This window comes from Borostomias antarcticus (assembly GCF_949987555.1).
Source record: "Borostomias antarcticus genome assembly, chromosome: 17".
Taxonomy (NCBI): Eukaryota; Metazoa; Chordata; class Actinopteri; order Stomiiformes; family Stomiidae; genus Borostomias; species Borostomias antarcticus.
The window spans coordinates 23,582,283-23,597,530 of NC_140250.1; the positions used below are offsets into that span (position 1 = coordinate 23,582,283).

General features: G+C 43.6%; 2 protein-coding genes across 2 annotated transcripts in view; both read right to left on the bottom strand.

The window, feature by feature from the left end:
• Positions 1 to 266: 266 nt before the first annotated feature.
• LOC311320384 (interferon alpha/beta receptor 1b-like) lies at positions 267 to 10,339 on the bottom strand. The gene is made up of 7 exons (XM_084452115.1): positions 10,235 to 10,339; positions 8,634 to 8,766; positions 6,981 to 7,168; positions 6,694 to 6,854; positions 3,175 to 3,328; positions 939 to 1,096; positions 267 to 704 (listed from the first exon to the last, which is right to left on the bottom strand). The coding sequence occupies exons 1-7, from the start codon at positions 10,290 to 10,292 to the stop codon at positions 309 to 311; spliced, it is 1,248 nt and encodes a 415-aa protein (XP_084308241.1). The 5' UTR covers positions 10,293 to 10,339; the 3' UTR covers positions 267 to 308.
• A 2,470-nt stretch (positions 10,340 to 12,809) lies between these two features.
• Positions 12,810 to 15,248, bottom strand: part of LOC311320385 (interleukin-10 receptor subunit beta-like) — a gene marked incomplete at both ends in the record, with an annotated part of 4,067 nt that continues 1,628 nt past the window's right edge. The window contains 3 exons of the mRNA XM_084452116.1: positions 12,810 to 13,097; positions 13,508 to 13,653; positions 14,699 to 14,846. Of these exons, the coding sequence (XP_084308242.1) occupies positions 12,810 to 13,097; positions 13,508 to 13,653; positions 14,699 to 14,846 (582 nt within the window). The remainder of the gene's footprint in view (positions 13,098 to 13,507; positions 13,654 to 14,698; positions 14,847 to 15,248) is intronic.

The following is a 15,248-nucleotide window of genomic DNA, read 5'->3' on the forward strand; positions in this document are numbered from 1 at the left end:
AGGGCGGTGACCGAGACGGAATCGTCACAGCGCGCACGCACACACACACACACACACACACACACACACACACACACACACACACACACACACACACACACACACACACACACACACACACACACACACACACACACACACACACACACACACACACACACAATACTAGCAGCAATCAGTCTGGACATGGACATCATCCCTAAACAATACTAGGCACTCAGTCACTTCAGTCATATCGAGCACAGAGTTGAGAATATAGGGCCTTTTTGCACATAAAATCTGTTCATTCTACTCTCATCCCTCTCCCCTCAGACACACACGTCCATAACTCCCTCATCCATCACCCCGTCATCCGCCTGCTCTCCGGCCATCTTCTCCATCTTCACCTGCTCCGGGAGAGGCGGGGTCTGACAGCGGTCCTCTACGACCCCGATTGGCTGGCCACTGCTGCCGCGTTGCGGGGCGGACCCCCCCTCGGTGGAGTAGACCCCGGAGTCTCCGCTGCCCTGGCGGCTGTGTCTGTCGCCGTCCTTCCCCAGCCCCGAGGGGGGCGCTATGAGGCCAGGCGCCAAGGGAGGAGGGGTGTGGATCTCCAGGAGCACCTCCTCTGGGCACACGCTCAGCTTATCACAGAAGAGCTCCACCTCGGACTCCGGGGTGAGAAGGCGGGGCAGGTCCGAGCCTGGGGAGGGGTCGCAGAGATACTGTAGGTTGCAGGAGAGAGAGAGAAAGACAGAGATGGAAATTCAAAGTTTAACAGGGAGATATGCTTAGAACTTTAAACTGCTGGTATCTGTGTGCTAAACTGAGAACATATCAATCATAGCATTGGGCAGTAACTTCTGAGGATCAAGCTGTATCACATTAGCTGGTAATGTTGTGGGGTGTTATGGTCGTATATGAGGGTTTGTGTGTGTGTGTGTGTGTGTGAGACCCACCTCTTGGATGTGTGAGGGAAAGTGGATGGGGGGGTAGAAGGTGGCTTTTAGGACCAGGTAGCACCTGAAGCAGAAATAGGATGGTAGCAGCACCAACAGGAAACACAGCCCCAGAGAGGCCAGGAAGTACAGGAAGATCTGCCAGTATGGGACGTCACCTGTGAACACACACATGCAATGTGAATTATAGCTGGAGTCAGGGCCAGCCATTTTGAGGAAGAAGAAGGAGGAAGGGGAAGGAGACAATAGGCTCTGTGCACCAGCTCCACTACTTCCTGAAATTAAGTGATTGATCAGGTGTGCGGCACACCCAGCGCACACCTGATAAATCACTTAATCCAATAGTATAGGACAGGAAATAAAGATGCCCACTTCCTTTCAGGAAGTAGTGGAGCTGGTGCACAGAGCCTATAATAATAATAATAATAATAAAAAAAAAAAAAGAGAAGTAAAAATATCTTTAAAATCATGCGTCTCGTATCCACAGCACCATTCCTGAGCAGGCATTAGCATGTTTATTCTGCATCACTCAGTCAGGGCTTGAATTCACAACCTTAGACAACAAGGGCAATTCATGACCTTGTTGAACTACCTGCCAAGTGAGAAGCCATGAATGGCAATCACCAGGTTTGCATGTTGGGCCAACCCAGGTGACAGGGAAGACCACAAACACACAAAATGGCAGAGGCACACACGGACAAACACAACACACACATATTGTAAATAAACACACAGCACATACGTTAACATATTGCAAATATACAGTATACGCATTGCACAACATTTTGTATTTGCATATCATCATCCATGTTGCTTTGTCTTTGTGCTAGGGACACTGTGAGTTAGAGAGAGAGATAAGATGGCTGCCTGTGGGTAGGGTACGTAGGCAGGCTGAAAGAGTCTATTGAATGCTGAACCTCTGTAATAAACCTGTATCTGTCGCCACTTCTTATGCCGTGTTGGAGTGAATTCTTCAGTGATTCTTCATTGCACGAAAGACAATTAAGATCGTGGTTATAATTAGGTGATCCTGCACCTCTTTATTAAACTTTTAAAAAACACAACGCAGAACAGCAAAAAGAAGAAGATATCAAAAGCCAACACTGCACTATTACAGTATATATTTCCACTGTCCTGTCTAGTCCTTGTACCCTGTCTACTGTTCTATCCTCCTACCACTGGAACAGACTTTACTAATACACAAAGAGCAGTTTAGTTGTTAACAATTTGCATTTTTATTCCAAATAATTGTTTTCTCATTAATTATTTGGTAAATGCAATTAAAGAAAATATTGTGCTGGAGAGATGTACATTTTAAAAGAAGTGCAGCAGCAAGCAAGTGCAAAAGGAGCTAGTTAAACGCTAAAGTGAAGAGAAATGTATTTAGAGAGCTGGCTTCCCTGATATCTATAGGTATTGTGCTCCATAGTTTTGGGGCATAATTAATAACAATAATATATATAATAATCTTCTTCCGACTGTTGCTGGGAACGTCTAGTAAACCAGCAGTGGATGACCACAGTGTTTTTGAATGCACGTAGTTGACAAGGGAGTTACAAATGTAACTTGGTCGTCGCCCATAAAGGCTTTGTTTATAAGGAGGAGGAGCTTAACATCCTCTCTATGTTACTGGACGCCAGGGCAGAGCAGCTGGTGATCTCAGATGTGATCTCTCTTCTTTGTTCTGGTTAATAGTGGGCCTGCAGAGTTTTGAATGAGCTTTGAATGAGTCTCTCTGTGTTTTTTGGGGGGAGGCCAGTGAAGAGTGCATTACAGTAATCGAGTCGGCTTGAAACAAAAGCGTGATTCAATTTTTCTGCATGTTTGATTTAGAAATGGTCATACTGTACTTTAGCTATGTTTCTAAGGTGGAAAAAAACAGTTTTGTCACCTTGTTAATATGGGACTTGAAGCTTAGAACTGAATCTAAAAGGAAATAAATGGCGGGGTGATTTCGTGACAATTCACAAATACACACACACACACAAACACACACACACACACAAAACCTCAGAAACAGAATTGGTCCCAATCTAGTATTCATTTGTGTGTCTGTCTGTGTGTACTGTGTGTGTGTGTGTGTGTGTGTGTCATCATCATCATCAACCTTTATTTTGCTAGGCAAGTTAATTAAGAGCAACTCTTATTTACAATAACGGCCTAGGTGGGGGTAAAAGCCCCCTGTGTGTGTGTGTGTGTGTGTGTGTGTGTGTGTGTGCTGCATTGTTTGTCTCACCTTCCGTCTGCATGCACTGTGTTGGGGTGTAAATGCTGCTCTTGTTGTAGTAGTCGTAGCGGGTCTGCACCCTCACACAGTACCAGGTCCAGTGGTCCAGGTCCGGCAGGGTCACCAGGGTGGTCACGGTGTCCACCACCTCGGGACTCAGCCCCTACAAACACAATCGTGACCATGGATTCACACAACACGTCTTAAAGTCGCACTGAAATGAAAAAAGCATTCTGTCCCATTTTGGTTCACATAATTGGTCATAGTGTTCATCTATTCAACGTTATGTATGCCAAAACATTTTCAAAATTCTACTTTTGTTGTAATCTTATATCAAAGTAGATCATTTCTTACTTCCTGGAAAACGGTAGGTCACGTGCAATGATGACAACAGGTACCTTAGATTTTAGGCCAATAATCTCACGACATCCACCCGTCAATCAACGCTATCCTTCTATCGAATCTGTCTAAAGTTCTTAAAACCCGTCCACTTGTCAATGTTCCAATCAAATTCCTCTAAACATATGTCCCGCCCTCATAGCTTGTTCGTTCGCGTCGGAAATACGTCAAACTACGGAAGTTGGATGATCTAAAACGTCCGTTTCAGTGCGACTTTAAAGTGGTGTTAGCCGTTTAAGTACAAACAAGTCAGAATAGACAAGCAGGCAGGAGACAGACCTACAGTATACTCATACTGTCATTTTGTGTGAAGTCTTTTCATACCGACACCGTGCTTGTACATAAGAATACACTACTGTATATTGCAGTGTAGCCTCAGTGTAGCCTCATGATCATGTGAGCTCACATTCTGTTTCTCTGCGCAGATCAGTCTGGCTACGATCCCATTCCACTGAGTTTCACCCTGCAGATGGTTGCCGTGACAATCCCAACCGTTTATCTAATATGGGGCGGGTTTGATACATTGATAACGACTGTACCCATTTGATACAATGATGCGATGACCAACCCATGTTTTGCTGCTCTGATTGGTTATAGCTTATCCAAGCATCCAGAGGCACTTTGGTCTGTGACCCTTGAAAATACACTCAACAGCTCCAGACCCTTCGCATTTTTGCGAATTATGTCTAGCGAAGCCAGGGTAATTGTAGTGTAGCCTCGAATGAAAAAGGCTAGAATAACCATGTCACTTGTATCAAGACTGCTGGTCTAAACAACCGTGGAGGTTAACTGGTGGAGATAGGTAGACCTGTGGCTTAACACGTGAGCTCAACCGAAGACAAGGATGGAGTAGGTATTGGGGGCATCTGATGCAAATTCAAACACCTACTGTACCTGATAATGGAAAACAGCAAACACGAGCACTGTATTTCAGACTACCTACATGCAAATAGAGCTCAATACAGCTTTGTTCTAGACATACAGTAGCCCTCAGTGCACAGTATATGGTAAGCGTTGGCCTCTGTAGTTGTCAAAGCATGCAGAGTTTTGAATGAGCCGAGGTCATTACAGTAATCGAGTTGGCTTGAAATAAAAGCATTAATCAATATTTCTGTATCTGTTTGATTTATAAATGGTCGTATTTTAGCTATGTTTCTAAGGTGGAAAAAATAGGTTCATATGGGACTTGAAGCTTAGAACTAAATCTAAAAGGAAATAAATGGTGGGGTGATTTTGTGACAATTCATAAGCACATAGGCCTACTGTAGGCTATATATATATATATATATATATATATATATATATATACACACACACGCACTGACAAAATCTCAGAGACAGGAGGGCCAGAGACAGAATGGATCCCTATCTAGTATTCAGTTCTAGTATTCAGTAGTTCAAAGCTGTACTGAGCTCTAGCGCTAGACACAGCCCTAACCTGCACTCAGTATACACTAAGCTATGGCCTCCGTCGTTGTCAAAGCATGTCTTAGCAATACTAAAGGAGCCATTACCTACAGTACAACAACAAGCTGGAAAAAGCATGAACACAGCGTATGGCATCTAGGCTAGCAGCTTACACTTATCTTCTGAGTGCACTTAGACCTTGCTCAAGGCAATCTGGCATTTCAATTATACTGTACATCAGCAACAGTAAGCCGCCCCCTGTCCCCTGTGTAAAAACCCACAGCAGGAAAACGGGTTGCTTTCCAGTTTGCTTTCTTAAGGGTTGCAGTTGCTAGCTACATCCTTTCGTGGTTCCCGTTCCATGCTGTGGTTTGGTGCACACAGGTGACAGGATTGGTACAGCACACACAGGTGTCTTTATGTACCATCGCAGAATGAGAAGTGTGAGTAGGAGAGAGTATTTTAGACTTTGTGAAAAAGAATGACATGCTCCTGTTAAAAAGGAGAGTTTATTATTAGATATCAGTATTATCGCGATATTGTTGAAATGTGCTGAAAATGTACAAAAAGCACAGATGCACACACTGAAATAATTTCGAGTTTTGTATTATAAAACTAACCCTAAACCTTTGCAATGTAATATGAAAGGGCAGCAGTGAGGTCTTGAGCATTTTTATGCAAGTAGTTTACTATATTGATATGTAAAAATGTAATAAAAATGAACAAAAACTGAAATTGTTCATTCATCTGAAACTATAAACTGGGACTGTCATTCGTGACTGTAATCCAACATGGTTTTAATGATAATTTTGAAACGGTAATACTAACTGTCTGGAATGTTATCGTGGTTTGTTGTGAAACCGGTAACCGTTTCATCCCGGTGGTCTATAATTATTCCCAAACAAGCCTCGTGTTTCGTTGTGTTTATGAACACCTGAATTTACAATGAGCTCAATTTAAAATGTGGCCACGACACAGTTTGTTACATTTCAGGTGGTAGATAGGCCAGTGGTTAAGAGCATCTGATGAGTCAGAAAAAGGTCTCTGGTTCAAGACTGGCCCAAGGATGCCAGTTGATGTTGCAAGTAACTTTTCTGTTTATTCTTGTCAGATGTGTCCTGCTATGCATGACGTAATGAACTGTGCGGTGGACACATTTTAAATCTATCTCACTGTAAATTCAAGTTTTTACACATGGCTTGTTTGGGAATAATGCCACCAAGACAATAATATTATGGTGTCGTCTACAACCATTCTGTCTATACATGCCGGGGTTAAATTGAACTCTATTTACTAGCCAAATCTGTCTGGTAAATGTTTTAAATTTTTAACCGACTATATGGTTACAGCTTGGAAAATAATGTATTTACATTTTAAGCATTTTAAGCGGTGATTCAAGCTGTTTACACGTCTCTCTCATCCATGTTCATTAGGTAATATCGGATATCTCCTCAGATAGACACGCTCTGTCACGGTATTTGTGCTAAACGATGCCTCCTGGCAGTTGGTGCGTCACTCACTTCTAAAAAAAGAAAATAGGACCAGACGCGAAAAGTATTACGAGCCACATCTATACATAACATAAAGCTTCTAAACGAGATACCGAAGAGTTGGGTTCAGGTGTGAATGGAAGGGTGGATGTCAAGCGGAGGGGAGCTGGGTGGCTGACATGTCCCCCCTCTGCCTCGCATCCAAAGGGACGCTGGTTCAGTCCCCACCCACCTGTGGGTCGGCCGAGCGGCTCCAGTAGTGGATGCGGTAGGAGAGAAAGGGCACGTGCGCCTTCATGGACTCCCCCGTGCTGCTCAGGGGGTCTGAGATGACCACCTCCAGGAGGTTGCTGACAGGAACCAGCTCCACCTTGGACGGCGGGCCCAGTTTAGCTGAGGACGGGGAAAACAGACAACGATATAGATAATAATAGACACAACAGTCATGAATACACCATTTCCATTGGTGGTAGTCTTAATTGAGTCTCGCTGTCTGTTCTCTCTTTTTCTTGCTCTCACCATCTTTATCCGGGCAGAAGTCTTTGAGGACCCAGTCGGAGTTGAGTGCGTCTGCGCTGGCTTGCACCCGGAACACGTACATGCCCAGGTAGTGCAGCGAACAGCCTGTGAGGTCACATCGAGTGTCTGGACTCCTCACACACACCTGAATCCAGTCCTTCTTCTTCTTCTTATCAAACTTGTACTTCCTGTTAGGAAAGGTCATGGATATGGATAAGAGACGAAGAATATAAATACTTTTAGAGTTAATGTATGGTAGTTCTAGGCCCATGTCATGAAGACCTTAAATGTGGGTTAGAGCAGTCAAACACATAAGAAGTAGAAATGGTGCTCAGAGAACACACACCTCCTAGCCTGGTACAACCATCCCGTTCTCGCGAGCTCACATTGTTTCACTAACGCAGAACGGTCTGGCCTTCGCCTCCTCCAGAGCGATTATGCCAAAATCCAGACCATACCGGGCCAATCAGGGACTGCGTTTTAACTGCTGCCCCGCCCCACAGTGGAAAGCAGCCCCTGATTGGTTCGTGTCCCTGCCGCTCGCTAAACAAACCTGGCGGCTCCCGAAGCAACAGGTGGTAACGTTAACGTTCAATTAATACTTCCATGCGTTAACGTTAGAAGAATAAACGCAGTTATAAGTGCAGTTATTGCAGAAATAGACTTAATCACAACGCTTAAACAAGAACAAGAGTATGCACTAGCGGAGTTTCTCGGTGGAAAATACGTTTTTGCCGTTCTTCCGACTGGATTTGGCAAAAGTTTGCTGAACTCTGATTGGCTGAAGGTGTTTGTCTGTCAAGACAAGTACCCCCGCCCACATAATCGCTCTCTATGGGGCGAAGGCCAGACCGATATTGCGAGGCGAAGCAGTGAGCTTGTTAGATCGGGATGGTCATACCAGGCTACACACCTCCGCCCAAGAATGCATTTTGTGGCTCTGTGCACACGTAGGTGTGAGCAGGACATGTTTGGCATTGCTGCATTCGTTAGGTAGAGAGCTTTATGCCAGTCGAAACCCAGTGTCTCTGTGGACCTCCCCATGTCGAAGTATGGCACTTTCAAATCCCCCCATTGACAATGAATAGGGGGAATTTTATGCATCCAAAACGTGAATGGAGGTGAATGGCCAGCCATGTTTGGGCGGCTCTTGGACTTGCCGTGATTCAGATCCGCTCCAAAATTGAATGGGTTCCAAGTTTGCCCATGCAACACCCCTCCACCGACTTGAATGAAAATCAGTGTGGTAGTTTTTGCATAATCCTGCTAACAAACCAAAAAACGGGGGGCGCCCCGGTAGCTCACTGGGTAAGGCGCGCCCCATATGAAGGCTAGTCCTTTGCGCGGCAGACCTAGATTAGATTCCCGGCTTGGGTCCTGTGCCGCATGTCCTCCCCTCTCACTCTCCCGCATTTTCTGTCTCTCTACACTGTCCTATCCCATTAAAGCTGAAAAGCCCTAAAAAATATCTTTAAAAAATAAAATAAAATAATGACGGACAGATGGCAAATACACGCAACAGAACACATGACCACTCGCCCAGATGTCGCTGGGCAGAAGGTAATAAGAGTCACTTTTTTATGGGTGGACAATACTTGTGTAATTTATGTGGGTGTGTGATGTGAGATTATTTGTGTGTGCGTTCTGTCTTACGCCTTGTACTCGGTGCTGAAGGTGACAGTGTCGTTCCCTGCGGTCCTCTGCCTCCAGTCCCATGTCAGTATGTACTGGGTGTTGAGGGTGAACACATCCACATTCTCTGGATTGGGCAGCTCTGCTGCTTGGACTGGAAACACACAAGCAGAAACAGACAAGGTCACATCTAATGTGGACAATACTATTGGCATGTACCTTTTTAAATAGTAACGGAATGAAGACGTGAGTGAAGTGAGTTGGTCAGCGCACAAAAGGCAGCATGCAGCAGGATATGCCAAAAGGCATATTCTTATTGGCAATAGACTGGCCTGTAAATATGCAATTGTTTCCTAGCATTCTAGCGTTCTTGCTGTAACAGAACAGAACAGCAATGCAACTTGTCAACGATACAATCTAGTCAACGATAATTGGGAACAAACTGTGTTATAGATGAAAAATATTTCCATCTCCCGCATGACTGACTTACAGACAAACAGGAAATACCAAGGGGATACCCAGAGGGAATAATAATATGTTTGGGGTGAGGTTAGGGGTGGTCCCCTGTGTGTGTGTGTGTGTGTGTGTGTGTGTGTGTGTGTGTGTGTGTGTGTGTGTGTGTGTGTGTGTGTGTGTGTGTGTGTGTGTGTGGACCCCATGGAGTGTAGCCTAACTGACACATTCTCATTTTCAGCTATTCTTTTTTTTTTTTTATGTATGGGTCTGTGTAGGATCCCATCATTGCCCAATGATGCACTGTATAACAAATAAAGAATACACTTAAGTTAGCTTTTGTGTGAACCAAATGAAGAGACTACACCCCTCTCTCCTCACACAACTCTGATGTTCCCTGTCGTTTATGACTCATAGACCTACATTGTCGACCACAAAAGAGGACTTTGCTCTTCAAATACAGGTTCCACAAGGTTGACATTATAGTCCCGAAACTTGGGCTGAATCATACACAGCCATATAGTCTTCATGCCAAAGTCCCAACAGCCAGTTTTAAGGTTGATTTAATCAAGTAAGGCAAAAAAAAGTAAAGGCAACAAGCTGGAGAATCCATTATGAGAAAGCAAGGATAGTATTTTCTAGAATTGTCATTTGAAGCCTATAGCTTGCCATTAGTTGTAAAGCACTGAGCGAGTTATAGCCTACTAATCATGGACTATGAAAGGGCGCATTTACAGGGTCTGCTGACTTCATTTCAGATTTGGCCGACACGTTCAATATTATACTACAACACATCATAGCTTACATTGTGTAACTGTATGGTCTAACTAATGGAATTGCCACGAAATCCACCCAACGGACTGGTGGCACTGGCAAGGGATGTTTGCTTTCCAGTTTGGACCCTGCAGTGCCTGAATCCAGACTACACACAACATACAATAGACCTGGGGTGGTGGGAACCTCAGCTAGCTAGTCACTAGCGAATGCTAGCTAACTTCCCGTTTTCAATTATATACACGGATTCTTCATTAAAATTAATAATATAATATGTTTATTGACATCAGTTAGCCAGCTAACAGCAACAAATGGCTAGCTAATTAGCTAGCTAGCTAACTACCCATATCGGGAATAGCTACTCACAGTCATGCCGAGCAGCTAACCATACTTACTATTATTGGCACTGAATGTTTGGAAAAACGTCAAGAGGAGTGCGAATCCCGGGTTCATGATGGAGATTCAGTCAGCCAGCCAAATTACCAACTGTAGTTTTTTCTCTTTTCCCTTAATGCTCATTCCTGTAGCTCCAGATCTGGTTCCTCAGTGGGTCTGTAATGTGGCCGAGCCAGAAGGCTTCATCACTCCAGGATCCTGATGATGAATCAGATGAGGGGCCACGTTTCCGGTACACCCAAAATAACACCGTGATGTGAAGTGAAAATCCTATTCAAGCAAGAATTATTTTCTTCTAATATCAGTTCTGTAACGTTATTAGTTTTACTATAGCATGTTTTTTTTTATTTAAATACACGGTAACACTTTCTATGAAGTCCATCATGGCGCATCATAAACAATGCTTTATAATAACTAGTTATAAATAGGCATATGCTTTATAATCATAACTAGAAAATTGCATTTCCTGCAGAAAATGCATGTGAATGCTGAGCAGCTGAAATAAATCACAAAAGAATTGCTGAAAATGCATAAATGTGAAAAATCTGAAATGTCAAATGCATCACACTGCACAGCTGAAAAACATAGAAGCTGAAAAACCTGGAAGCTGAAATGTGAAACTGGCAGAATTGGAATCTTAACTGCACTAAAGAAGCTAAGAGCTTAAACATATAGATACAAAAGCAATAAGATAAACTGTAATACTGTCAAAGATGAAAGATGGAATAAATGATGGAATGTATACCTAAAAAGCTTGGAAGCTGAAAAACCTGGAAGTTTAGCTCAAATGTAAAACTGGCAGAATTGGAAGCTGAAATGCATTACCTCAAGACATTTTTGAACTTTTCAACCTGAGTAGTTTAAGCTTTGAACTGAGCCTATAGCTTGAACCATGAGCAAGTTGTTTAAATACTGCTTATTGATCCTCAGTGAGCATGTATATTAAGTAGCTAGAATGTCAAACGGATGATGCGTTAAGCAATTAGACCTCTCTGGGACACGGACCTGCCCCCACCGGTGAAGACAGTGAGTCTCTGGCTCTCTCAAGGGCTGAGTTGTGGGGTCAGTTGCATCGATAGTGGCGTGGTGGCGAGACTCTGCCCCCTCGGGTCATATTGGAGCGGGGGCGGTGGACCCCTCTCTGGGCTACCCACCTGTCCCCACCAGTGAAGACAGTGTGTCTCTAGCCCTCTCAGGGGCTGAGTTGGGTCCGTGGCGTGGTGGCGAGACTCCACGCCCTTGGGTCAGAGCCGGTCGTGGACAGTGTACCACTCTCCGGGCCACCCACGGGTGAAAGACAGACTCCGTCCCCTCGGGTCAGAGGCGGTCGGGGGCAGGTCAGTGACCCCCAGGCCATCCCCATGTACCCCTCAGTGAAGACCACGTGTCTAGCCCACTCCGGGGCCGAGCAGTAGCTGTGGAGGTGTTGGTATGGAATTTGAGGTGGGAAGCAGCAGCAGTGAGAAGCAGTAGGTGTTTGTTATGGTTTCAAAGTTGAAGAGGATTTCAAGTTCTGCTCACTGACTTCCAATATAAAAAAAAAGTTGAAAAAAAGTTGAAAAAAAGTTGAAAAAAGCTGAATATTTGGAAAAGTATGAAAGATATAAAAAATCTGAAAGGTCCCCCATAATGACCTTAAAGGGCTGAACATTTTGATAGTTGAATGGTTTCTGTAGCTCAAAGTATTAAGGAGTTGAAGCGAGCTTAACACACCAACCCCAACAAGGTTTATAGGGACAGGATAAAAAAGATCTGTCTTGCTGAAGTTCTGTGAAAACATCTAAAGTTGGTAACACCCCCCAAGAACAATGTTTGGCTTGTTAAATAAATATTTGTGATTTTAGTAAGATACAAAACAATACATTACACTTTAATTACATTAAGTTGAAACAAAACACAATACTTGATATACAAAAAAATAACAAAAATTGAAAGGGGCATCTCGCAGAGGGCAAGATTTCTGCAAATGTAATGCAAATGATCTGCCTGGTGTTTAAAATTCACAAATACTTATGAATCATATAATCTATGTATCATACAGTAAAATGTAGCCAGATGAAGTTTGACTGGAGCTAGTTAGACATTGGCTAAGCAAACCTGAGGCAGTCAGGCTGATGCTGAAGCCAGAAGTGGCAAGGATAGTTTATTCATGAACATAATTCAATATCAAGGAACTCACTGAGCCTAGCTATTATCTATACATATTATGTATATATGCTAGCGGGGGGTAGGGGGTTAAAATGGGTTAAATTTTACATTTTCATTCATTACTAACTATAAATCTATAAAACACATGCATTATTTTACCTATAATCCCCCCAATTCATTTATAAAACAACTTGATAAACTTAATAAAAAATATGCATATGCTCATTGTCCAATAGCAATTTACCTCAAAATCAATGATCAGGCCCCTAGTATGAGCAATGTGAGCGAGCGTACTGTTTTGCACTCTCTCTTATGTAGTCATCAACATCATCATCATCATCATCAAACACAATATTATCACATTTGCATTTCTGCATTTCATCACAGGGATCCTTTTCAAGTGTTTCTCTGCTCCCACCATGCCACTCATGAGGGTTGCAGAAGTAGATCCTCCTCTCTGCCACCTGTTACAGTCCTCTCTACCCCCTTTACTCCTTCCTCCTCCTCCTCCTGCCCTGGATCATTCCCATTGAATGACTCTCCCTCAGTTTTCCCCTCTTGGTCAGCTTGTGTGCAGTTTGGTCCAGCTTCCACCAGAGGGGGCTCTCCCTCCGTGCCCGGCACCATGAGGCTGACCTGATGATAGATCTCTTCAGGCTGGGAGCTGTTCTGCATGGCCAGGAAGGTCGAGGACTGACGGGGCTCCAACAAGTACTGGATGAACAAGAGGAGATGATTTATTGAGACTGAGAATGATTTATTTAATTTATTCATATGGGTATATCGTACTTAAATTCATAACAAATGGTTACACAGTACAGGGGAACTTACTGTATATTACTAGGAAATATAACATTTTATAGTGCAAATTGAGCTAATCATGTGACTAGAACACAAGCTTAACATCCTATAGTATACTATAGTACACATGCAGAATGGTACACACACGCACACACACACACACACAAAGAGATAGACAGAAATCTTGATAGACTTTCTCTTTCTCTCTCTCTCTCTTTCTCTCACACACACACACACACACACACACACACACACACACACACACACACACACACACACACACACACACACACACACACACACAATGTATTATAGCTACTGACATCTTTGATGTGTTCTGGGAGTTTGCCTTTGGGCCACAGGACCCAGCCAATCCTTCTGCAGTACAGGACACCAGGGCCCACCATGACCAGGAGCACAACTATGACCACAAACGTGACTAGCGCCACCATCCATGGTGTGTCATTACCTGTGGGAAGGTTGGATTGGAATGGGGACAACAGGGAGGACAGATTGAGCTATTGGCAATTGTCATTATCTTTCACCGTGAATGGAAATGAGAATCAGACATTCACATGCATAACTTAATGGGTGAAAAGCTACAGTAGTCATTCAACTCAAAACACAAACAAAAAAAGAATAATCTGAAAATATCCATAATTGGTAATATTATTTCAGGCCAATAAATTGGATCTACTGAGTTAAAAAGCAGAGAGTGAGGAGGAAACAGAACATATAGGACTCACTAGTCTGGAGTCAAGTGCCACAAAACATGAGCGGAGGCAACGAATTACCTTTCAAATCCAGCTGGATTCGACCATACCTGTAATTAACCGGGAGTGTATAGTTGGGACTAAATGAAAAAGTCATCCAGCCCAGAAAGTGTTGCATATATGACCCCCTCCAAAAATGGTATTGTTTTAAAATATAGTCAAAATGGCGATAAGATCATGATAGAAAAAGGTAATACATTTTGCCGTTTGTGTAATAATAACCTGAGTATTCGGTACGTTGAAAAACGTCCGTAGGCTTTTCACTGCCAAACCAGGAGAAGAAACCGTAGCTAGCCAACTCTGTGAGGTTTCTTTACGTTAAATCACACCGTATGTGCCAGATATGCTACCGACAGCTCGCCCGAGTGCAGGACTCGTTAGCCCTCGAATACAACGAAACCTGCAGTCAGTGACCAATCAGAGGCCAATCAGCCTCCCCGCACAAAATCCCATCGGATTCTCATTGGCTGCAAAGTTTGCTGTCCATGAATATCATAGCTTGTTCCCAGAAGTTCTTGCCACAGCGAGAGCTTCTGGGAACTCAGATTAGCGAATTGAAAAGAAAAAGGTTCAGGACAAACCGGAGGACAGACCAGGTTCAGGACAAACCGGAGGACAGACCAGGTTCAGGACAAACCGGAGGACAGACCAGGTTCAGGACAAACCGGAGGACAGACCAGGTTCAGGACAAACCGGAGTGCGAATGAGAAAAGGAGTAGAGTCCGCAGATTAGCGACTCACCGTTCGTTGTGCTCTCACACATCACAATACTGGGCTGGCTGTGTTTGGAGAACCTCTGAGTGGCCACCTGGACCTCGACACAGTACCTGGTCCGCGGCTCCAGGCCGGTCAGAACCACTCTGCTCTGCTCTTTCACCATGTGTTTGGCCTGAAGGGGGTGAGAGGGGGAGAGAGCGATCAAGGAGTTGGTGAAAAAAAGCAACTATTGACCTAATATTATAGGTCATACTGTATTATCGTAGACAAAATCTCTTCACCTCAACCACTGGGTGACCAATATCTGACCCTAAATCAGAAACTGACTCATTTCAATTTGTTCATGAACTCACGTTGCTCATCACCGAGGTTCTCATTGCTTTAAAACAGTGTAATTACACAACCCGTGAATCTTGTTTTTATTATACTGAGAGGATACGACTTTGACAAAAGACAAGACATTTATTACACCACAAGACTATAAAACATTCACATAATAATGTACGAGTGAGAAATATTACAAATGAAATATATTCGTTTTCTTTATTCTCTCTTCATAGGATGTTTAATGTAC

What these genes read in the sequence shown, in the direction of transcription:
- LOC311320384 (XM_084452115.1), bottom strand. Translation starts at nt 10,292, where the DNA reads ATGAACCCGGGATTCGCACTCCTCTTGACGTTTTTCCAAACATTCAGT. An exon ending in CTTCTGCCCGGATAAAGATG is followed by an intron (nt 6,855 to 6,980) that starts GTGAGAGCAAGA and finishes CCCCGTCCTCAG; the next exon opens with CTAAACTGGGCCCGCCGTCC. An exon ending in GCCGCTCGGCCGACCCACAG is followed by an intron (nt 3,329 to 6,693) that starts GTGGGTGGGGAC and finishes TTGTGTTTGTAG; the next exon opens with GGGCTGAGTCCCGAGGTGGT.